The sequence below is a fragment of the Panthera uncia genome (assembly GCF_023721935.1).
Source record: "Panthera uncia isolate 11264 chromosome A1 unlocalized genomic scaffold, Puncia_PCG_1.0 HiC_scaffold_16, whole genome shotgun sequence".
Taxonomy (NCBI): Eukaryota; Metazoa; Chordata; class Mammalia; order Carnivora; family Felidae; genus Panthera; species Panthera uncia.
The window spans coordinates 15,666,679-15,692,770 of record NW_026057576.1 but is presented as its reverse complement, the minus strand read 5'-3'; the positions used below and the strand labels follow the sequence as shown (position 1 = coordinate 15,692,770).

Genomic DNA, 26,092 nt, shown 5'->3' with positions numbered 1-26,092 from the left:
AATAAGTTCTTTATATATTTTGGATACTAGCCTCTTATCAGATATGTTATTTGCAAATATCTTCTTCCATTCAGTCATGTCTTTATGTTTTTAATTCTCAGTTTAGTGCCCAAAGATAGTAGAGGTTCAATAAAGTTTCCATGGATGAATAAATGAGAGAATAAATAACTAATTGTTCTAAGCATCTGATTTTATTATTGTATTCAATAATGGGATATTGGAATAAAAGATTCATGTCTTCTTTTTCTTAACTTACCAGACGCCATAATTAAGCCATACTTTAATTTTATAAATGTAAGTGAATGTCTTACAAATCCAGTGTAAAGGATCTGCACAACTATGGTTCCCAGTTGTCGTTCAACTAGAGTGGAATGAAGGATGATGTAGTGGAATATCTATCTACTATGATCTTTTCATTTATTCTGGCTGTTTTGTGAACAATTTTATATTATCTTTCAAGGTAGCTTACATAGATCTTCTGCTAAAGAGAGAACACCCAATTTTTAAAATATTTGCCATTATGGAGGTATCTTCCTTATCTAGTAAAAACAGTTTTAGAAAAAATTTTGTTATATTCCGTAGTAACAATAAATATGTTTACATTTGGAGCATATTCCCTCCTTACAGCACAGATAAGATTTGGACTGACTTTAAGCTTAGACAAACGTTCTTCCAAATATTTCCTGTCAAAAGAAAGATGGTGAAATGCTTGATCAGTTGCAGTGTGTGAAATCAATTGCTTACTATTGTATATATGATTTATTAGATTACTCTTCATAAATTAGAAATATTGAAAATTTTATTTTCCTTAAAAGATTTGACTGATTTTTAGCTTAAAAAATCAAGCCTTTATATAGAAGAGAAATACTCTTCTTCTGGGACTATTTATTCAAAATATAATTTTATGAAATTCATATTAATTTATGCCACAAAGTTTAAAGTATCAAATATTGTATAACTTTCTCATTTACATTGGTTCATAATATGAAAATTACTCTTATTTGGTGTTCTGTTCGTTCCATTTTTATTAAAAATTAAATAATTGGTAAAAATTAATTTGTTTACAAATGTATATATTTTATCTTAACAGCTCTTAAACCCATCTACCTATCTAAGTATGTTGCATCTTGGAGAATACCTCAAGTAAAAGTAATTCATTCATATCCTCATTAATTTTATGAGACACAGTTATTCTTTCCCAACCTTATAAAACTGAAGCTGACAGGTAAATATTAAATGCATGGGATGATGGTAGATTATTAGAAATTGGTTCTCTCGTAAACTCTGAACCTAGCTAATCAATATCTCTCTACTAGTCTGAGAACTAATTTTATAAAATTAATAAATATTTCTTGCATTAAAAAATAAGACTATAGACAGATCATTGCATTTCTATTATGTATCTCATGGAATAAATGTGCCATTTACCTTTGTCTTAATTTAGGAAAATTTAAGCTCAATTTAAACAAAAAAAAAAAAGGACAATTTTTTTTTGAGCTCACATCTAGCAATTTTCCAGGTGAAAATTCAGTGAAACTAAATATAATCACCATCAATACCTGTGTATCAGACGCTTTTTTACATCGTACTACACTTGTATACTAACAGCCCTGCATGGGCGTTATTCTCTGCCTCGACTGATAAAGAGACTAAGTCTCTGGGAGCAGTGGCCAATCTGAGATTAAGTGACAGAAGGTTTCAGCGGCAGAGAGCTGTAACTGTAATGTGTCAAACATCTGGCTCAAAGTAAGAAAAGCAAATATTTATAGATATTCCAATTTCTGATACTATGTAGGCAAAAATATTTGATTGATGGAAATATTTTTTCACTTCTCATCTAAATGTTCCACCAGTGCATACAGAGAACCTACAAAGTTTTTAATATCATGACACTTTTGAATTCTAATTTGGAGTGGAAAATGGAAAATTCACACCTAAAATATCTACCCCCCATCTTCACTTTCATGGTAAGTTTAATAAATCAGCAACTGCTTACAAAACTAACTGTTTAACCAGAAGGGGTGTGGGATCATATCTATCAGAATCAGAGTAGATCTCAGTTTTCCTCAAATTTCTGCTTCCCCAAGAAGCAGAAAAAATTAGCAGAGATTTAAGAGCTGTTTGTTTTTCTTTTCTTTTTTTCTTTTGTTTGTTTTTTTTTACTTTTGTTTTTCTAATGTTTTATTTTTGAGAGACAGAGAGAGACAGAGTATGGGCGGGGGAGGGGCAGAGAGAGAAGGAGATAGAGAGTCAGAAGCAGGCTCCAGGCTCTGAGCTGTCAGCATGCAGCCTGATGCGGGGCTTGAACTCACGAACCTGAGATCATGACTGAGCTGAACTCAGATGCTTAACTGACTGAGCCACCCAGGCACCCCAAGAGCTGTTTGTAACAGAGCCAGAGTGGAATGGGGGATTTGATGAAATCGTTGATAGCTTGTTCTCATTTCTTAATCAATACTTGCGATTAGTTTATGCCAACCTTTGGAATAACAGGAGAACTGACTTAAAGAAAACTTGTTTTATTTAATGAAAGCTAAATGAAGACTTGATAGAAAATAAGCTGTGCCATTTATGTAAATAATCCTATCATATCTGTTAAACATCCAAAGCATAGAGCTAATTGAATTGAAAAGAAATTGTTAACATGCCTGCTAATAATAATAAAAGCACCTATAAGGGGTGCCTGGGTGACTCAGTCAGTTAAGCAGTCAGGTCATGATCTCACAGTTCACGGGATCAAGCCCTGTGTCCGGCTGTGTGCCGACAGCACTGAGCCTGCTTGGGATTCTCTCTCTCCCTCTCTCTCTGCCCCTCCCCCACCAAAATAAATAAACATTAAAAAAGAAAGCAGGTTTAAGTGTAGTCTTAAGTATTCCAATATACTAAAGAAATAAACTTCTAGGATGAGTATTTAGAAATCATAATACAGCTTTGTATCATTAAAATGATCATAATGTCATAGGATTAATAACTGCACAGAATAACAAAATTCTCTGGACAGCAAATCTATCACAAATTTGGACAATAACCAAATAACCTGGAAAAACTGCTTTGCCAAATAAATTTAATCTTTTAAGTTGCTATGGTAATTACTATACTTGTTGGAGGTATTTAAGAGATGCTAAATTCCTTGTGCATAATGAACCTTTATGAAGAGTATTCTAAGCAATCTAGTTTAAAAAAAACCTAATTTGCCTTTGATTTGCATAACTGATGTTTGAGTTCAGTGTAGAAATAAACTCAGTTAATTCTAAGGACATGAAAAGATTGAGTAAAAGATTTTAAAGTTCAAGACAAAAGGAAGAGATTGCATTTTACAATATTTACACCTTCTACTTTTCTGTTAACTGTAGAGTGCTTTTAGAATGTTAAATACTCAATCTGAACGACTCTCCATATAGTGAAGGAAGTAAGAGTTAGCATGCCGCACAATCCTACTGAGCTTTAACCTTCTGGGCTCAACTTAACATTGAGAGTGAAACTCTCAGTTATTTACCATTGCTACATCTCACATGAATGTAGCAGTGCTATTAACACTGATTCCATCTTTGGCCCTCCATCTTGTTCTCCACACTGGTGCACAGAGGGCCCCACTTTAGATAACAACCTTGTGACCTCACCATCACGCTCCTCACTCCATAAAAGCTGGGGATTAAGGTCTGGACTTGGGGGAGACTAGGGGTGGGGAATACCTACATACACAGGGCCCTGGATCGTCCGCTCACCCATTGCCCCTGTAGGTAAGTTACCCTGAATAAAACTCTGTGTAAAAGGTATGAGGTAGTTTGCTTTGATTTTCTATATTAAAGTACCTTCTCAGGGTGGAGAAGGTACACATTTTTGACCCTCCTGCACCTTCTAATAATGAGCAAAGGACTAAATAATGCTACCTTTTCTTGGTTGCATCCATGGTGAACTGAACCAGGTTAACTGAGAGGCAGAGACAAGAAAGCGGGAAGGAAGAGATTAGGGATCTGTGAATCTATGAACCTGGAAATATTCCTTAGCAGGTGAAGATCCAATGGAGGTGTGACAAATAGGATTTCATTACCTTGAGTACAGATCAATATCACAGCTAAGACTCAATTTGCAAAGAAGCGTAAGATCTGAGAGACTGGCTAGCATTTAAGGAAGGTCCAGTAGTGTTGGTAAGGACTCAAAAGAACTTTCTGAAAGTAATAGTAATGAAGAAACTGAGGTTCAGAATTACGAGATCCACTTACTACACGGGTAATGCAATAGTAGAGAATTGAGGCGCATGATAAAAACCCAATTGGTGAGAAACTGAATGGACATTCAGTAACAGAGTAAAGGCAAAACGTGTAACACAGGATAAGGAAAAATGAGTATAGGATCAGGAACACATGTATCAAGCCCTTGTGATTTTATCATGTTATTTGGTCCCAATATCCGTCCCAAGGGGCACTAGTAATGTTTACTGCAGGGGGTCTTCCCAAGAATTAATTGAGTTCATATATGTAAAAGGACGGTGCTTGGTACATACTGTGTTCAGTAAGTGCTGTTGTTTCTGTTGCGTTACTGTTTTGTTGTTTCAAGGGACTGGGGTTTCCAGTAAAATCTTAATCTGTGGAGATCTAAACAACAAGGCAAGAACAAAGTCCCTAGGGACATGAAGGGACCAGCTTCATTCAGAAGCAGCCCTAGTAGAACTCTGGCTCTTACCTGCCTAGACCAAAAGTTGATCGGGAATGTGAGATAGAAGAATGAGAGCCAAGTCTGGCTCTGATTTCCCATTGAAACCATTAGTATTTTCATTGCTCATCCCTTTGATGCATCTTCCGGATGCAGTACTTACTGGCGGTGTGAACTGGCAGAAGTTTTTAAACTTCTCTGAGCCACAGAAACTTAATTATCTTTTTCTGTGACTTTCTATCGTTCTTTCACATGCCCAAATTTATACAGTCACTAACAGGAACAGTGTTTGGTAGGAAACAATAAGGGCCACTAAATGATTTAGAACAAAATTGGGATAACAAATTCTAAAAGACATAACAGGAAAGCCGTTGTGTAGAAGTATGGCCACTTATTCTAGGAGTGGAGACTAGTACAGAATGAGGAGCTTTTTTTCATCTCCATTCCTTTAAATGTTTTGCCTCCTCTTCCCAGAATTCTTTGCTTCTATATAGTCACTAGGGAAATAATTTAGGTAATTATTCAGATATTTAGGTAAAAGTCCATCTCCTCTAGCAACCATTTTTACACCCTCCATGGCACGCCTACAACTAATGGCTTTCTCTTGTAAATCCCAAGGAAACAGTATATAAATCTATAATGTATGGATTACCATATGGTATTTACTATCAGTTATGGACAATGCTCCTTCTCCACCTAACAGCATTCTCCCTGAGGTCTGGGATTTCTTGCTGTTATTTTAAATGCGCTATTGAGACATAATTTACATACCACAAAAAATTCATCCATCGGGGACTGTGTTTTATTTCACTTTATATCCTCAGCCTGCAAAATAGTCTTGATCTGCTACAGAAGAAGCCGTAATAAATCTTTGAGTACTTGAACCAACACATGAAGAAGTAAAGATTTCCAGCTGTCATCAGGCAGATGTGACACTGATGCACCCTAGTGAACTAATTTGTCTTTAGGATTGAAACAATTGATCAGATTGTCCTCTGTCACTCCCACCCACTTCATGTATTTTCCTTTAAAGCCTGTGCACTCAGATAGAGAGGACACTGCTTCACCGAAGGTGATCCTTTGCCTGAAACTGCAGTGGACTAATAAAAATAAATTGGCTTCAGGATTTACAAGTTGGAACCTTGATAATAGCCTCACCATGGTATCTCCAGTAACTGGAAATGGGGGGAAAAAAGCCTATCCTTTCCTTTTTATAGGAAAAGGACAGGTTGTTTTAGGAATATAGAAAACAATGGATTTGGAAACATTTGTGGATTCAGCCTCTAAACACACACAAATTATATATATATATATATATATATACACACACACACACACACACACACACACACCCATCCAGGTATATAAATATACCACCATATATATATAAATATATATAAGTATATATTTATATATATAAGCATATAAATATAAATATGTAAAAATATATAAAAATATATATAAATGTATGTGTGTGTGTATATATATGTGTGTGTGTGTATATATATATATATATATATATATATATATAACCACGCAGGTATATATATATACCACCACCCAGGCACCCCATACATATATATATATGTATATATATATGATATATACATTATATATCATAATTTTGTATATCATAAATTATATGCCATAAATTATTTATATTTATATATGTGTGTGTGTATGTGTGTGTGTGTGTGTGTGTGTGTGTGTATCTCAGAGGTTACAGGGGCATCTACTTTTATCCCCCCAAATGCTAAGAGCTCCCATGGTAATGTTAAAACAATATTCTCTGGAATATTATAAAAATCAATAAAGAGGAACATTGTATTCTGCTTTGACTGTTTTAAAAACTAAAATCATTGTATCATCTTTATCAAAAACTAGAAAATGTAAATCAGAACAAAAACCACCTATTACCCATAGGTAACCTTTCTTTCTCTCTTTTTTCTCTTTTTTCTTTCTTTCTTTCTTTCTTTCTTTCTTTCTTTCTTTCTTTCAAGTTTATTTATTTTGAGAGAGAACATGATTGGCAAGGGGCAGAGAGAGAGGGAGAGTGAGAATCCCAAACAGACTCCACACTGTCAGCACAGTTCCCAAGATAGGGCTTGAACTCACAAACCATGAGATCATGACCTGAGCTGAAATCAAGAGTCAGACACTTAACCAACCGAGCCACCCAGGCATCGCCCCGACCCCACATAGGTAACCTTTCTTAATTGTGAGTATAGTTATCTCCTTGTTATAAGTTTTATCATTGTTGCAGATGCTAATCTTGTGTTGAAAATGTTATCCGTGATTAGCACTTATCATAATACGATTATTTTGTGTGACATTAGCCTTTAAAACATGTTATTTTAATAGCTACACATTTTTTATTAAATGAATATTCAGCTTTTATTTATTTATTTATTTATTATTTTTTTTATTTTTTTTTAAACGTTTTTTATTTATTTTTGGGACAGAGAGAGACAGAGCATGAACGGGCGAGGGGCAGAGAGAGAGGGAGACACAGAATCGGAAACAGGCTCCAGGCTCCGAGCCATCAGCCCAGAGCCTGACGCGGGGCTCAAACTCACGGACCGCGAGATCGTGACCTGGTTGAAGTCGGACGCTTAACCGACTGCGCCACCCAGGCGCCCCAAAGCTTTTAATTGAACTAGCTGACAATTATTGACTTTTGAGCCTCTCCAGTTGTTTCCAACAATAGATAACAGTTATTTTTCTTTTGTGTGCATAAATAAAAATACTTATTTATGTCTGCCTTGTAACTATTGCCTGCCTTGTAAAATATAACTCCAGGGTGAATTCCTGGAAGAGATACTCCTAGGGTGAAGGGCTTGAACCCTTCCAAAGATGGACACACATATTTCCAATTCCTTTTCAGTTTAAACTATCACCAGCAACTTATAAGAGAAGTATTTTCACCGAATCCTTTCTGGTATTGGCTATTCTTTTGTATTTAATCTGATCACATTTTACAGGCGATAGCTTTTATTGTCCTGGTAAACTTCTCCATTTTAGAGGTCAGAAAAGTAGAATGCATTTTCAAATGATATTTTCCACTTGGATTTCTTTTTCTCTGAGGAGGCTGGTCTTTTTATTCTTTGAATCTTAGTGTTTTTCTTTTCTATTTAATAAGCTCTTCTCAGTCATATTTATTTTGAATAATTTCCCTTGTTTTGCCTTTTAATTTAGTGTATTATGTTTGGATACTAAGTTTTTTTAATTCTTTGTATGCATAAGTCTTTCTCATAGTCATTTCTCGAATGCTTTTTGCTTAAAAAACTCTTCGCCATTGAAATTTCATTTGTTTCAATATTTCACTTTTAAATTCATTTAGAATCTATGTTCATGGTGTTCCAAAATAATTATTTCCAAAACTTCTAACCAGTTGTGTCAACATTATTTATTATTTTTCTATTTCCTGCACTGATCTGTCATGCTTCCCTATTGATATATTACTACAACAATAACTTGCAATATAAGTTCAATTACCTCTCTCTCTCTCTTTCTCCCCGCCCCCCACACACATCCCACCACAGCCACTACCAGCAGTAACCCCTAAGCCACACAGTATCCTTTCTTACCTCTTGAAGTAATGTAAGTGGTATTTTTTAAAATAAAAGGGTCATATATTTATCAAAAATTTTATATGTGCATCCAAATTTAAGCATTTTATATTATTTTTGCTATCACTAAAAGATACATTTCTTTTTGTCTTGGGCTAAAGACAACAATTACCACCCTGACAGTACATAGACGCACATGCGCACACACACACACACACACACACACGCGCGCGCGCGTACACACACGTACACACACACAATTTCAGAAACTAAAGGTCAGCTATGGATTACAGGATCTGAGTGTGGTGGGGTACTTTGAATGCATTTTGCTGCTGAATAAGTCATTTTTGAAACTAGGTTAGTCTTTCTTTGTTGAAATTTGTATACTATGTATTTGCAACATGCGTAGTTTCTCCCCACATTTCTTCTTAATGTTTCTTTTTTTTACCATGTGACACTTTCATTGTCAACACGCCAAGTATCAACATCTTTGACACAATGAAAGAAGTACAAATGTTTCTGATGTAGTAACAGCAATATGTATATATGCAACCCTGTTACCAAATGGCAGGTGTATTCCTGAAAAACTTCAAATTCTACAAAATTATGAGAAAAAAATATAGATATGGGAAAGACGGCTAGAATAACATTACTCAAAATACATTCAATAATGTAATAATATGAGTAAACTCAATAAAATATGGGCAGACACTTAATTCCCCATCAGCATTATACCACGATCAGAGTCCAAGAGTTTCGCATTCTTAATCATAGAGGTTAATATATACTCTTTCCTGATAGAGACTCTTGATGGTACTCACTTGGTTTACTAGCAGATGATCTTTTAGTTTCCACTCTTGCACAATTCCAAATCAATTAGCAGCCAGAGTGACCTTTAAAAACAGAAATTGGATCAAGTTACTCCCCAGCTCAAAGCCCTTCAGTAACTTATTATGCTTAGAATGCTTTCCAAAATTCATACCCCACACTGTGGGCTGCAGAGTCACCTCCTCCATTCTCTCCTTTACTCACTATAATCCAGTCAAGCTGGCCTCTTCCACACACTAAAATGTTCCTCCTGCCTCGCCGTCTTCTCACTTTCAGATCCTTTTAATGTAATGGTTTTCTCTGCACTGTTCACATTTTATCTAGCTAGCATTTTATCATCTTTCATGTCATAGAGAGGCCACCCTTGACCACCCTACCTCATGCAACTCTCCATCTCTTCTTCCCCTGTGCCATGCTTCTCCATAGCCTCTCACCATTTATTTCCATTATAACCTTAACAAAATTGTAATCATTCAGTTTGCACCTTTGCCTTTTTAAATTTCTGTGGATCCTCTTCCATGGATCATAAGCTCTATGAGTACAAAGATTTTGGCTTTCATTCACCATGGTATTGCCAATGTTTGACATATGGATGTCTTCTATACAGTAAATAAGAAAAGTTCTAAATCTAAGAGGTCCACAGAGTTTATAAAGACCCATTAAAAAACACCATATAACCCTTCTTTAGGAGGAAGGGAAGAAAAATCCTCAAGGCTATGATACTTCACAGGAGTTTTTAAAACTTGGCAGGAGTTACTAGACGCTCAAGGGAAGGAAAGGTATTCCTGTTGTGAACAACAGTATGAGAAAATGCCTAGAGATTTAGTAGCCAAGTAGTTTGTCAATGTGAAATACGGTTTTCCAAGAGCAGTCTTGGGAAATATATACAAGAAGGCATTTAGAAACCAGATCATGAGAGTCCAATATTCTGTAATAAGTTAGTATGTTTTCCTGTGAATGATTATCAGTCATTTATGAGTTATAAGTAAGAGAGTGACTTGATCAGATTTACATTTTAGCATGATTAGGTATCTGACATTGTGGAGGCTAGAGAGGTTGCAAGAATAATATCAGTGAGATGATTTGGAAGGATATTGGTGTAGCCAATAATAATGAGGAGATAAAGTCAGTCAGCATTACACACAGGAAATGCTATACTGCAGTTGAAATATGGCCAGTAAGATTTAAGAAATGATCCTTAATATGATTTAATGTTAGTTACTTTACATTTAAATAGTCACATGTGACTACTGGCTACCATACTGGACAGCATGTGTCTAGAACTTTAGAGAGGTATGGCCTGGGAACATGGATTTTAGAACATACTGAAAACATAACAGCAGACTTTAAAAACATATATGGGTTTTATGGAACATTTTGAATAATGAGTAACAGATGAAAATTGCTAGTGAGAGTGACAAATGGAGAAAAGAGCCATGGGCAGAACCCTGGTATTAACAACATTTAGGCTTTAGATGGAAGGAAAACAAGCTGGGGGACTACGGAGAGAGATCACGTGTAGGCAGAAGGTAGAACATTACAGAAGAGCATCAGAGAACTCAAGGGGAGGCACATCTTATTTAGAAAGGCTGCTGGAAAGCCAAGTATCATGTGGCCTGAAAAGCATCAAAATGAATCTGGCAATTAGCAGGACATGATTGACTTTAAGGAAAGTATTTATTCCATGATGGCAATAAGTACTATCTTAGGGAGAGTAAATGAGTAAATGAGAGATAAGGTTAAACTTTATAAAATAAAGAAAATCAGAGATGAGAGAGAGATAATTGCCAAAGATAATTAGAATTTTAAAATAACTATGTGAAAGGGGCGCCTCTTGGTTCAGTCTGTCAAGCATCCTTGATTTCGGCTCAGGTCATGATCCCAGGGTTGTCCGATCGAGTCCCGTATTAGACTCCATGCTGAGTGTGGAGCCTGTCTGGGATTCCCTCTCTCTCTCCCTCTGCTCCTCTCCCCCACTTGTGCTCTCTCTCTCTCTCAAATAAATAAAATGAAAAAAATTAACAAATAAATACAGAGAAAACATTTACACCTACTTTAAAAAATACCTATCTGAAAATTAGGTACCTGTATATATCTGAGTTCAGTATGCAGAGAAAAGTTTAAGGTCTGAAAGAAGGAAGGGGCTGATGTAAGGTTTTAGAGAAGTGGCAATGACTGAAAACTCCTCAGGCAGCGGGATTCGCAGCCTGAGCAAAGAGAGAGAGAGCATCCTTTCCTCTGAAATTGGAGGGAAAAACAGGAATATATCAATGCACATTCTAACTCTCAGGGTGGAAATTCAAACTCTGACAGCTATATATACTTTCTAAAACATGTTTTCTAAATCCCATGAGATAAAAATCAAGATAAATAACTTTTTTTTTTGCCCTGCAAATGCATTCTCCTAGGTACTGTTTTGTTTTGTTTTGTTTTTAAATAGGAATATTTAGGGTTTAGTTTTAAGTTTGGTACTTGTTAAATCATAAGGGGCTTCCATTTTAAACATAAGCATAATCCCAACTTCCTCCTTTAAAATCTTAGGATGTTGTAATATTTAGTTAACAAAGTGTTTTTCTTTTCATAAGGTAATATAGCATGAACTTCTTGAAATTCACAGAAATATCCTTAAAACCTTTCAGAAGAATTTGGTAGTCAGTGTGCTTTTACAACATCAAAACAAGAGTCACTTGGGTTTTGGTCAGACTAAGTCACAAAACATTTCAGTGAATTATGTGGCACTTTTGGTACAAGACTTACAGCTACTGAAATGTTCATGTGGTATCTTGCCTGAAGACAGTAGGAACAGGTCTGGAATTCAAAGTGGTACCAAAGATTAGAGCATTTGGTGTTTATGTGGAGTGTGTATTATATCAAAGATTATAGAGATAATGTACTATACCAATAGCCAAAAATAAAAATCTGAATTGGATCAAATGTCAGTAAATTATCTGAGAAAATGTTATTTCATACCAGAGTCCATGAAAAGTACAAAAGCAACTTAAATATATGTAGTAGTACCCTAACAAAAAATGTGAGTCAGATTTCTCATGGTGTGATGAAGTCAACCTGTAAACATGAATGCTTTGACAGTAACCTAGGGAATAAAAAACTACATATATATATAAATATTATATATATGCATATTTATGTGTATATGTGCATATATATACATATATAATATATATAATTTAAATATATATATATACATATATACGTATATATATGTATATATATATACGTATATATATATATACGTATATATATATACATATATATATGGAACTTTTCTTTTAACTTTAATGATTTCTGCTCAAGAGTGGAGATTTCTGTATTCTGCATATTTTCTTTCCCTTGTGTTCTTTGGAAGCGCACTGTTCTTTCCACCCAGCAACTAAGTCCATCCTCTAGGGAATATGCTTTCTGATCCATGTAAATATTGAAACTTTTCTTTTTCTGTATATCACTATGTTGCTTAGGTAATTGTGGTTCTCATATCTAGTGACAATTTTTTTTTTAATTTCTCTTGGGATTGATGACAATCTACCTTTTTGATGGTTTTAATTCCCAACGCATTTACAGAAAATAAAATTTCAGTTAATTAAAAATTCACATTGCAGAATTTGAGGGGTTTTTTTCCCATCACTTCCCATCTCTCTTCTGAGTCTTTGAAACATAACAATGAAACATTCATTTCACTTCTGGATTGTGTGTTCTACAGGGGGCATTGAAATCAAAGAATCTGTTCAGTTCTGTGATTTCATGGGGGAAAACATCTTCTCCTTTCCAGAAAGTTCATTCTGAAAGTTCAAGACCAGGAACAGGCATTGATTCGCACGCTTTAGGTCAGGATCTTTGCTGTACTGAGCCTCCTGTTCTTTTACAGACTTTCTATCCAGAAGCAATTCCATAGTTGCTGATAAATGTGTCAATTCAGGAACTCCATCAGCCTTATCAGCACCTTACACTCACTGTCACATCCGTCTATCACAGTTTCCAAAAGTTAAACTTGATTTTTGTCCTTTTATTAGTATCCCTGCAACTCAAATAATCCGACTTGTCTAAAGTCTATGTACTGAAAAGTTATATAATCTTCACTCTTCTAAAGTCTTAACCAGAATTGTTTTATGTGTGTGTGTTTTGCAATTCATTGTAAATAATTAAATTTCATTTATTGAATGTATTTAAAATTTTAATATATTTAAATTCCATCTATCTTTCTTAATGTGAGGTCTTATATTTGTTTCAAACCCAAGAAACTAAAAGACGACAATACTGTTAATAGATCTTTTTCAGCGCTGACACTGATTCTTCTCACTCATTCCTTTGATAGTGTTGTTTGCCCCTCTTTATGGATGGAGAAACAGGTAACTGAATGTAACGTCTCATACCTAGTTCACATTTTGAACACAGTGTTCACTAGAATATGTCTTCCTTTCAGGGAAGTATCATGTTTTAACCCGTCCTTACGGAGTTTACATTTATGGCAATTATCTGGATTAAATGAAATAGATTTTAATAAATCTAATTTCTTATTATCTGTTCTCCTCTCCCCCAATTTCTCCAGTACCTTCTCTGTTGTTCACCAGTCTCTTCATTGTCACTGACATCCTGAGCTTTGGGAGGTAGTTATGCTCACCACTAAACCACCAACACACCCCATCCTGTGCTTTAAAAGCGAGAAGTCAAATGCTATTTACTATCTAATTCTTTTTGGTAATGTTTATTTATTTATTTTGAGAGATACAAAGAAAGAGGCAGAGAGAGAGAATCCCAAACAAGCTCTATGCTGTCAGCACAGAGCCTGATGCTGGGTTCGATCGCACGAACCTTGAGATGACCTGAGTCCAAATCAAGAGTCATTCGCTGTTAAGCCACCCAGGCCCCTCCACTATCTAATTATTTGATATCATCACTAATAAAATAGAGTAAATGCAATAAAATAAAATAAAAATATTCCATTCGCTAGGGTGATTTTTAATCTTGACTAACAATTCAGACAGAGTTCTGCAAAGTGTGTGTGTGTGTGTGTGTGTGTGTGTATTTTCATATCTTCTTTTAACCTGTACTTTCGGTAAGTTACTTTGAAACATTAGTCTTAAGCAAAACAACTATTGGTGGCAAAGCTTGAATTCAGTTTTTTTTTTTTTTCAACGTTTATTTATTTATTTTTGGGACAGAGAGAGACAGAGCATGAACGGGGGAGGGGCAGAGAGAGAGGGAGACACAGAATCGGAAACAGGCTCCAGGCTCCGAGCCATCAGCCCAGAGCCTGACGCGGGGCTCGAACTCACAGACCGCGAGATCGTGACCTGGCTGAAGTCGGACGCTTAACCGACTGCGCCACCCAGGCGCCCCTTGAATTCAGTTCTAAAAAGGAATGTTTATGTATTTTTCCAAGAGTCTGGAGTAAGAACAAAGTGAGCAAATAAACAAAGTGAGCATTGAAATGGAATATTAGTGCCACTTATTATCATTATGAAGCATTTATGTTGTAGTCCTGGTAAAATTACAATGTGAAAACCATTGACATTGATTCCACACACTCTTACTGATGCTAACATGGATTGGGAGGGAAGTGCTGGCATTTGGGATCAGAAAGTTATAATGAGATATGTAGGATCATAATAATCTTGATTTATTGTAGTTTTATTTATGCTAGAATATTAAATTGTCCTTGTTATCCCATAATATAAATTATATAAATTCTATCCCATGATTCTAGTGAGTTAAAACATCTCCAAATACTGGAGGACCTCCAAATACCAAACTTGAAGCTTGATTATAATTTGCACACCTAAAAGTAATAGAGTTGAAAATTCTCCTCTGAAAAATTAACATTACCATTTAAAGAACTTACAATACCCCCTGTCTGAAATTGCAGAAATGAGTGTATATTATGCTGTGTAGTTGGTCATTATACATTTAAAACACCAAGGCTAATAAAATGTGAAATATTTGAGAAAAATATTCTGGCTTATGAGATTCTTACATTTGCTTCATTTATGAAAGGGTCTTAATAAGATACTAAACCTAATGTCAGAAAGGAACAAATTAGGAAATAAAAGTTGTGTGTATTATATGCTGAACCTCAATATTTGAGAAATTGTGATTAATAATCTGAAACATCAAAAAGTGAAACTTAACTACTTGATAACGGAAATTCCTATTAAATTGAGGTAGCATGCAAATGATGCATAATTTCCCAAATTGAAAACATTCCATTAAATGTAATCACATTTGCTCATTCAATACATGTTTAATCTACCTTTAAAGTATTATTCAAATCAGGTTAATTTACTCATAAAATGATTAGGTCTAAAAAGATCAATTAAGATGACTATGCATGTTCAGGTACCCAGAATCCCCCATTAATTTTAATTTAATAGTAAATGTATGTAAATAAACATGTAGGTTGAATATAAATGACATAGAATAATACAATAGTTCAGATCATAAATATGAAATCAGGAGCTAATAGCAATAAAAAATTTTTAAAAACATAATAGATTTTTCTGCAAGTTTGTATCAGTAGGATAATACTAAATCAATATAATTGCCAGTGACTTCGTTCTTGTTAATCTGTCTTAAGATGATCTTTTATTTATTTAAAATAATTCCTTCATCTTCAACTGTATCTTTACTATAACTTCCAAATAATACATTATATAATGAAAATATTTCTGTCTTGTGGCTTATTGTTTCATGATATCAAGGTAATAGAATTAAGAAAATAGCATTTTCATAATAAACTTTCTCTACATGAACATTTCTAAATTCTTCGTTTGGTAAATTGCTTAGACTCACCTTGATCATTAATGTCATCAATACACATTCATTCCCCTCAAGTGAATTCACTTACAAAGGGGATAAACAGTTATACTCATCAGGCTCAGTATGATATTTCATTGATATTGATATCATCAATTCATATTAACTTGATGTCAGTACTTAGTGACATTAAGAATAGATACATTACAAATGAAAAGCATTTTACTAAGATAGTGATATTTCATAATTTCAATAGCATCTATATGTTTAGCAAAATCGATAGTGAATGATACATTTGAAAATCCCTGGTTCCTTTTTAGGACCTCAAAGATACAACCTTTAAGTTTCAGAGTTCTCTGTTAAAAACTGTATATATTTACGATAAATTTTGTAAATAATTTCCAAAAATTACAGGTACCTCCTCTGACAGATGCCACTTTTAAAGTAACTTTTCCAATTTTTTATTCCTTTTAGACTAGGACTTTGTAACTTGCATTTCTAGATAACTGAATAATTATTAAGCCTATTTCCATTGTTTAAGGAGAAAAAAATCGATTACAGAATGATGGTATAATTGTTGTTATTGGCATTATAGTTAGTTGTTAAGTGTGACACATACTGATTAAAAAGGGTATTAGCACTAATCCTTGTGTTTTTTGGGGTTCTGTTTGCACTTTCAGAGACAAGGAAATAGCATGGCATGAAACATGGCTCAGTTCTATTACAAAAGAAATGTGAATGCCCCCTACAGAGATCGCATCCCTCTAAGGATAGTCCGAGCAGAATCCGAACTCTCACCATCAGAAAAAGCCTACTTAAATGCTGTGGAAAAGGGAGATTATGCAAGTGTCAAGAAATCCCTGGAGGAAGCTGAAATTTATTTTAAAATCAATATTAATTGCATTGATCCTCTTGGAAGAACTGCTCTCCTCATTGCAATTGAAAATGAGAACTTGGAGCTCATCGAACTACTTTTAAGCTTTAATGTCTATGTTGGAGATGCTCTATTACACGCTATTAGGAAAGAAGTTGTTGGAGCTGTTGAGCTGTTACTGAATCACAAAAAGCCCAGTGGAGAAAAACAGGTATGTGCAAAAGCACCATTTTTAATATATTTTACTTGCAGAAGGTTTCTGTGGATGTTAAAATTCTCCCCGGATTTTAAGAATTACAAGAATTGAAGTCAGAACTATTGTGATAGACAATTACTGGTAGATACACACTTACTACCCACCAACAGTCACCAGCACCTGCACCCCCTGCTTGGCAAATCAGACCTTGAGGGAGAACTAAAGCAAAACAAAGTGGCCTGTGTTGGCTTCCCTTACACTGGAAATATTTCTATGTAATGCTCAGCCTAGAATGCTGTTGGGGCTCACTCTGTGTGTGTGGCTATTTTTCCTCTTTCATTTTTCAACATTCTACAGCAACCGGCTGAATTCTTTTTGCTCTTTTCCTGTTTAATTTGTTTGCCTATTCTGGGACTCTGCATCTTACTGCAAAAGTGAATTCTATCACTTAATTTTGATATTGTTCATTAGCAAACTCTAGTGGATTCTTTTAAATTGAGGCAAATTAAAAAAAAAAAAGGATTGTTAGAAAATAACTAAACTCTGACTATAGGCTTAACTGTATTAAATTTACCAATGCCAAAGTGTAGCTATATCTTAGTGTCATCAGTACAAAATAAACTAAGAAGGCACACAAATCTACATACAATTTGTGGGGTGTTTTTTTCCCTACCTTCCTATTTTTTTTGTTCTTTGGGTTTTGTTTTGGTTTGTTTGTTTGTTTGTTTGTTTGTTTGTTTTAACAGCTAAGGAAGTGAAGAAATCATGGACAGAAACAAATAAGGAATCTTTTTCTCTGTCTAGATTCTTCCCTTTGTGACTGCCCTGTATCTGAATTGTCTGTTTGATCCTTTTTCCTCTCACACTGAACTCTTCACTTCCCTGCGTCAAGTCTAATAGACTAATTGCAAAGACATTGCACAAACTTTAGTGACTCAAAATGTCTTTTAAAGTAAAATCTTAAAACGTGTGTTATTACACTCTAGCGATTTCTGCCGTATTGGATAATGCACAAGCTCTGCCAATGGTAGACTGTTAGGAGATGTTACATTCTTTTAAAGCAAGTTCTGCTGTGGCTACTATTATTTCTGCTCTCCTGGAGGACTTTTATCAGGATGCTAGCCATTATTTGCAGAAAAACTTCATGGCTGGAAAAAGGTCTCGCTGTGTTCTATGGTCCGTTTTTATGCATGCCCACCACTTCCCCTCGGCTGAACCTAAGGTTCATAAAGCCACACTCCACAAGGACAATACTCGGCTTGTTGGGTTACTGGCTTTTTGTTGTCTGTTTCATATCCAATTGTTTGTGTGTTCCCTTTCCATCATACTGCTAACATTTTACTGGTAGAAAATTCACTTGTTTCGTCTCTCCTTCCGTCTGTCCTTTCACCTGGACAGAAGTGGGCAGGTAATAATGGTAACACCTAAAGATATATGTTATATCCCAGGTTTTTACCACTAAGAGAGTGCAGGACACAAGTAGGAGTGAGTAGAAGTCTGTTTTCATCTGTGTAAGTTCAGATGCTACTTCTTCAGTCACCCTGTGATTTTGAAATTCCTTCTGCAATCATAGCCTATCGTTTCTAATAACAATGGCCTTATATTGTACACCCTCTTGGTTTTGGTCTATACAGGTGACCATAAGAGAGGTGTCATGATGGTGGTCTGGATCTTTTTCTTTTTTTTTTAAATGGTTTAACTTTTTTTTTTTTTTTTGGATCATTGTAAATTGCAACAAATTTATTGAACAAAATTGTCCTTAAATGCATTCTTTACATTTATTACTAAATAACCTTAGTGCTGTTTTTTAGAGAACACTGGCCATACATTTCAATGTCTCTTTAGCAAATGACATTTGTTCTGGCCAGAGTAATTTGGTGTCTGGAGAAGATATCTGCTATTATGAGAGTGTTTGTTGGAAGATATTCAACTTCTGAGCTAAACTAGTCTCACAAGTAGGTCCTGGCTCCTTCCAGGCACTTGATCTGAACCCTGATTATTAACAAAAGGCAGTAAAGGTTTGCAGTGTGCCAGGAGTCAGAAATATCCCAGGCCATGTGTTTCTGGAAGATTTCTCTTGTATCTGTTTGCTGGCCAAGAATTTTCCTTTTCTATTTGTACATTCTAGAATTCCTCCTGGGTGAAGGCACTGAGAATAAACAAAAAATTGTATCTTTTTGTTTGAACTTTGTAATTTTGAAAGAGCAAATCCAACCTACCCCTAGAGTTCCTGGTACATTGTACAATGAAAGTGAGGTTGTGAGAACATAAAATGTATACAATGTAGCACGCAAAAGATGTTGTCCAGGCTGGGGGGTTGGGGATAGTAAATCCCTTTAGAGCTTGGCTGTTTATCTGTGATTTACTTAGATACTACATCTCTTAGGTACAGCCAACATCTTTTGGAATAACAGCCTCCATAAATCAGTGTGTTGTATGCAGCAAATATGTTCTTAACAGGAATCCTTTCTCTTATAAATTGTAATTGCTTAGATGATTCTTATGATTGTTGTAAGCCATTTTGTGTATCATTATAATCTGTCTAATTTCTAGTCTCATGGTTATCCCCCCAAAGACTCTGGAACACATTGCCATTAATTCTGTTGAGGTCACTAAAGCCAAATGTTAATATTATTGAAAACAATAGTATCCAACTAGGCAAAAAAAAAAGATAAACTTGTCCTAAAATGGGTCAAGAAAGAGGATATAATATAAAAATTATACAAATGTGATTATTAGAACACTTACTTAAGAACTTAAAATGTGACAGATGTGGATTAGGAAATATATTCTTCTTTTGTAAGTTTTTCACAGATTAATTTCTTTCTCTGGAAAAAGATGCAGTGTGTGATGGCGTCCTGAAGTCATAGGGGCCATGAGATTTTTAGATTAGTTTGTGTACATTCACCAGGGAACAATTTATAATTTGCATACGCCTACTCTGCCTCGTGTTGTTGTCCTGGGCGCTAGGGAGCAGACATTGTCCCCGTTCTTTGGAGTCTTAAGATCTAGTTGTGAAAAGAAACAGGAAAATATCACGGGGATATGAAAAAAAGATTATCACAATGGAAAAGATGAAGGAGGAATAAATCCTTAGGTAATGATGAATTCTACTGACTGGATTTGGTAAATACAAACTATTAGTGGGTAGAGGGCATAAGGGGGCAGGAGAAGGGCCTGAAGAAGAAGGAGGAAGGGTGTTCAAGGATATATACCTGGGAAAAGTTAACAGCATTCACTGGGATAGAGACTATGGGACATAGTCTATGGAACCTGATTGGATATACTCGGTTTTTATTTTATTGAAATTGACATCTAGGAGGCAATTTGAAATTTTGAACTTAAGAAAGGGGTCTAGGGTTGATACATAGATGATAGTGAGGACATTGAGACAAATAAAGTCATCTCTCTTCCTATCGCTCTGACATTGATTTTCTCTTCTTGCCTTTATAAATTGTTTAAATGCTTGTGGTTATTAGCCTGTTAAAAGATTTTCTCAATGCAGCATCTAATGAAGATGTTTCAGTTGTGCTAGATAAATAGATGGACACAGATCATTAAATATTTCCTTCCATATTTAATGTAGACCAACATTAATCAGGGTATTGAGTTCTAGTGTTTTGTTTTTATTTTATTATCACAAAGTATAAAGAGTAATACTTAATGTCTTTCATCCAGTAGACAGCATAGAGAATGTGTGGTTCTCTACACTAAGCAAGAAGACAGAACGTTATGTGTTCTCATGTAGACTGCTCCCTTGCTACAATTACTCTGATATTCTCTGGTAATTCTATTGGACTTTTCTTTAACCTTCTGAGTACCTTACTTCTCTGCAGGGAATAATTGAGAGTGACTTTTTAGCCCCGTTTTGAGCCAATTGATTGGTTACTTGACTTTTAATTATTTCTAGCAGACCTTTCTCTTTGACGTCATTTAAGGCCAGATTCAAGGCCACACTCAATTACACTTTCAACTGCTTCAGTAAACGTTTATCAGAAACAGAGCTTTCTCTTCCATTCTTCACTTACAAAGTGGTTCTCAGTATTCAGCATCATTAGAATCACTGGAAGGGTTTAATAAAATACAGACTGCTGGATCCCACCCCAAGAGTCTCTGATCCAGCAGATCTGGAATGAGACCCTGGAACTTATATTTCCAGCAAGTACTCAGGTGATAGTAATGCTGCTGGTCTGGAGACAGCACTGTAAGAACCACTGACTTAGAGGAAGTGGAAAGTTAGAAAATGCCTGTGGTTGTATATCGTAGGTTAGGTTTTGAACTCTACTGTGCCAAACTGGGTTTCAGGAGATTTAAATTAATGTCCTTAAATACTAATGATTACGTGATATTTAGTATATGAGAGTCTCCCAGGTTCACTAATATGTTTATTATATTTTTCCCTTCTTTGGGAAAAAAAATTTTCCTAAACATTACTGATTAGTTGAACAGTTAAGCCTGTAGTACTTCAGTTGAAGAAATTTGTTTTAGAGCTCTACTAAAAAGAATATCAGATTTTATAACTTTGAGAGATCTTGGAGATTATCTAACCCAATCACTTCATTTTACAAAAGAGGGAAAGACGTTCCCAGTATGTACCCATAGGACATACCCATGTGTACCTATGCCAGGTTCATAGCTGGCAATGAACTTTGAGATAGTCTGAATGATGATGGTGAAAATAAAAATAATAATTATAAAAACAGTAATAATGCTAGACAATATTCATTAAGCCTGTCACTATGCCCAGAACTGTGGTAAGAGTTTTGTATGAAGGTAGGTGCTATTGTTATCCCCCTATATAGATGGAGAAATGAAGGAATAAAAAGGTAAAATTGACATGTTCCAGATCACAAAAGCAGGAAATATCAGTGCTGGAACTCAGGAGTCATGAAAGATAACTGTATGCTTCCCAGTTATAGGCACTACAACAGTTTGAATGGGAATCATTTACATCATTAATTATCCTAGTTTGGGATATGAGTTAGATAAATTTACAAGAGTCTCTAGATCTCTATACTCAGGCTGTGTCTCTATCTTGAATATTATAATGTCATTTCTCATTTGGATGCTCAATAAATACTAAGGAATAACAAAGTCATTAGCAGCTATAAAGTGCTGGGAAGGAGCAGGGCTGAGGGATAGAGATGCTGACTTCCAGCCCCATTCACCACTCTCTAAGAGGACAGATCTCCCAATCATTCCACACATTGGTTTTCTTGGCTGTTAATTAGAATCATAGTATTTATTTACTTCTTAAAGTCTGGTGGTGTTCAAATTGCATAAAGGTATTTTATAAGGTAACATATAATAACAGCATAATATACGGTTATTACTGTATTATGCCATAATCTGCCTTCTTGTTAACAAGTATATATGTTAATGACACAACATATGCGGCAAAGATGAAATTAAGCATTGGCAATTTACCCTCTAGAGTGCATGACTTTTTTTTTCATTTGACAAATGCAATCATCGGAAACCCTACTCAGAGAGAGCAAAGGAGAATTTAATTCAGTTCACTCTTTGACTTTCTACTTCAGTGCATGTAGAGGAACTTTTTAAAAATAATTTCAGTAGATTTGCTAATACAACTTGTGACTTTAGAAACAGTGCCTATTATGCAATCTGAAAATCAGGGTCTGAAATAGGATATTGGCAGTAGTATGTTAATGCAAATATACATCCAACCCAAAATATGCCCCGCTGACTAAAAATAAAGAATAGTTTTCTCAGTTGATATTGGTACTAATAAGTATATCTCTGGCTACTGGGCAGAGAACTTTGTTCTTAAAAGAAATCTAAAGTTCTCAGATAGAAACCATTTGCATTCTCCCTCAGGACTATATAGATACCCTGAAAAGTTTACTTTGAACTCTTGCATTAATTTTGTTTTCCTCATTGGGCTTTAGAACAAGTAATTTGCCTTCTTGCAGTCCCATGAACTTCAGTTGATGCCTGATAAAGGAAGATGTACGCTAAGACACTCTACGCCCTAGTCTTCAGAGCTGCCCCTTACAGAATGAACACATTTACCTTCCTCGGTAGTTAACCAATTGAGGTTACCCTTTCTATTTGTTTTTATTACAGCTTGGATATTGACAGCAAGTGAACCTACATATATACGTAACTGTAATCTTAGGAATGATCAAAATTCAGGGAGAACAAGACTGAGAGGAAAAGTGGGCAAGAGAGAAATACAGTAAAGTGTTAAAGACGTTCTCCCTCAAAAATACTTATTACCCTGTTGTGTGACATAGTAGATAAATCATCAATTATACTTTCTATTCTGATTTAGACTGTCAACAGAAAGGTTGTCTACAATATTGTCTAAATCTACCATTAGTACGAAAAAGCTGAAATTTATCCCCTAATATGTAAAGTAGTAACCAATTTGAAGTCTTTTTAAGATGTAAAGTAGTAACCAATATAAAGTATTTTTATTAACAAGCACTTTGGAAGTCTAAAAATTAAATTGAGTCTTATTATTCCACAGCAGGGAGTTTGAAAGTTAATCTAACATGGAGCATAGATTGTGTTTAGTCAGCTGGCAAATGGCAATCATGAGAGATATGAATAATTCTGTCCCAAATAGAAGAATTTTTAAAAGACAGACTATGGTATACTGTTAATATGACAATGTAGCATAAGCTAACTGGTCATTCTGACTCATAAAATAATGCACCATTTAACTTCCATAAGTTACATTGACATTTTATTCTTCTCAAGGACCAGCCAATTATAAATAATCCCTTTGAGCCACATGCCCCTACTCTTCCCTTTCAGCATACCACGCTTACTATGAAAGTCAAATAATCATCATCATCATTAAATATGTTTGGAACCCACAAGAGTAAAGGGCTTTTAGCCTTTTTCTAAAAATCAAGTGGGGGAAGAAAAAAACCTCAAACAATTAAACAAAACTCCAAGCATTGAGACATTTCCATTCCACCGTAAAGGTACACAAAATGGAGCCCTTATTCTCTGCTTTCGGACAGAGGAGTGAAATATAGTGAAGAGAATCAAGAGAGAGAAAGAGTTGGATATAAATCCTGTTTTATAATCTCAGGCAGATCCTTTAGGTTTTAGGGCCTTGACTTGCTCATAAGTAAAAGGAGGATTATAGTCCTTACTCAGCAAGTAGTTGGAAACATGAGTTAACACACTGAAGTACCTAGCATTAAGAGAGCTCATTAAGTCCCTCCACCTTGGTACCATTAGATCATTTTATGTTTATTACATTTAATTTAATTAAAAATACATACGTTCATTGAAGAGACTACATATTCCCCAAAGCAAATGCATTGTGAAGGGTTAGTGCTGGTATGAAGAGTGAGTTTATGTTAAAATAAGAGAGGACTGAGGGGCGCCTGGGTGGCTCAGTCAGTTAAGCGTCTGACTTCAGCTCAGTTCATTGTCTTGTGGTTCATGGGTTCAAGCCCTGCACTGGGCTCTGTGCTGACAGCTCATGGCCTGGAGTCTGCTTCTGATTCTGTGTGTCCCTCGCTCCCAGCCCCTCTCCCACTTGTACTCTGTTTCTGTCCCTCAAAAAATTAACAAAAATAACATTTTAAAAATTCAGAACTTATTTAAAAAAATAAGAGAGATTGAAATTGATCTTTCAAATGTGAGTTTTGGTGAAAAGCTTTCTTTGGAGCCATTTTTATTAACCCCCCCCCCCCTCAAATCCATTAAAAATGTTGTGATTAAATCTAAAAATAATAACATGATGTCTCAGTAAGCCATATATTCATTGACTTTAATTAATTATAGTGATTTGAACAATTAATCACTAAGGAATAACAGTGAGTCATTTAACAATTATAATTAATCAAATAGATAAGGTGTCAATATAATTGGGAATTATAAAAAAAAATATATGATTAGAACTTCTCATAGCTGTTTTCAAAATACCTCCTTTTCCAACCTACTATATTTACTTATTCACTGGTAAGACGCAAGGTAAGTAAAATTTTATTGCTGTAATATCTGAAGCACAATAAAATGAGGATTTAAGTAGTGTGGAATTTTAAATGTTTAAGAACCAATTTTTCAAGCAGTTAGGAAGAAAGAGTACTCTCATTTTCATTACTACAATTTTTTCTTTCTGCAGTAATTTTCTAGATCAATTAACTTCTAGATATATCAATGTTCCAAGTCACTGTTGTTTGAATCATGTATTAGAAACACTTGGCAATAATTCTAAACTGTGAGCCTGGAGCCTATGAGAGCCAGTTTACAGAATATAGCCTTCTGAGAGAATGCTCAAACCAACCCAGAAGGAATGGGTGGTTTTTGCAAGATAAGAGAAATTCATCATTGCAAATTTACCAACTGAATCCACAGCTTTTTCCCCCCTTAAATGAGATCATGACTGAGTGGAGTGGATTTAACTTTGCAGGAACCTCACCCCTCATGTGTAACCTAATTATGCCATTCCTCCTTGGTATCTGGATTTTCCTAGGGGAAGTAGATAGATTTGTTTGATTTGGAGATACAGGCTTACTTGTGAAGCAATTTTAGTACCATCAAATATAAGTGTGAATTTTGAATACAATAATACCGTGATGAATAAAGTATAAATTAGAAATAATGATGCATTTATTTAGACTTTATGTTATGTGTATTACCCCCTGCTCAAAATGTCAGTGAATCCTCAGTTAGCAGTGTGTTCGATAATTTTCCTCAAAACCAATATGTAATTTGAGAAAGCAAATAGGTTCAGATGCATTGTAAATTTCTATTACATTTTACTATGGTGGTTGTAGATCAAAGAATAACCATACAAATTGTTAACAGTAATTGGGCATTTCAATGTACCAGGCATTCTCTTAAGACCATTTTACATTGTTGTCTTGTATATCAGGAAATTGAAGCTCAGAGAAGTTGAATAATTTTCCCAAGGGAGATCTGAGAGTTGGTTTTTCTGTTTTCATGGTCTTTACTCTTTCTGTGCCAAAGTGCCTGGTTACTTTGGCCATCAGATATCCAGCAAGCTCAGCCAGCCCATTAGAACATGGCGTAATCTAGGAGTACAACTTGATCTTTGAGCAACATAGAAAGATCTCTCTGTGTCCTGACTCCAGAGAAGCATCCAGAAATTCCTTCATACCGGGGTCCTAATCCAATTTTAAATGCTTTGAAGTTAATGATTTAACAAAACTGGTTATATGATGTCCTCAATTCCCCCTAAATTATCACAGGAAA

General features: G+C 35.1%; 1 protein-coding gene across 1 annotated transcript in view; it reads left to right on the top strand.

The window, feature by feature from the left end:
• Positions 1–26,092, top strand: part of TRPC4 (transient receptor potential cation channel subfamily C member 4) — a 195,889-nt gene that overhangs the window by 37,014 nt on the left and 132,783 nt on the right. The window contains exon 2 of the mRNA XM_049646853.1: positions 16,499–16,903. Within this exon, the coding sequence (XP_049502810.1) occupies positions 16,526–16,903 (378 nt within the window). The 5' untranslated portion in view covers positions 16,499–16,525. The remainder of the gene's footprint in view (positions 1–16,498; positions 16,904–26,092) is intronic.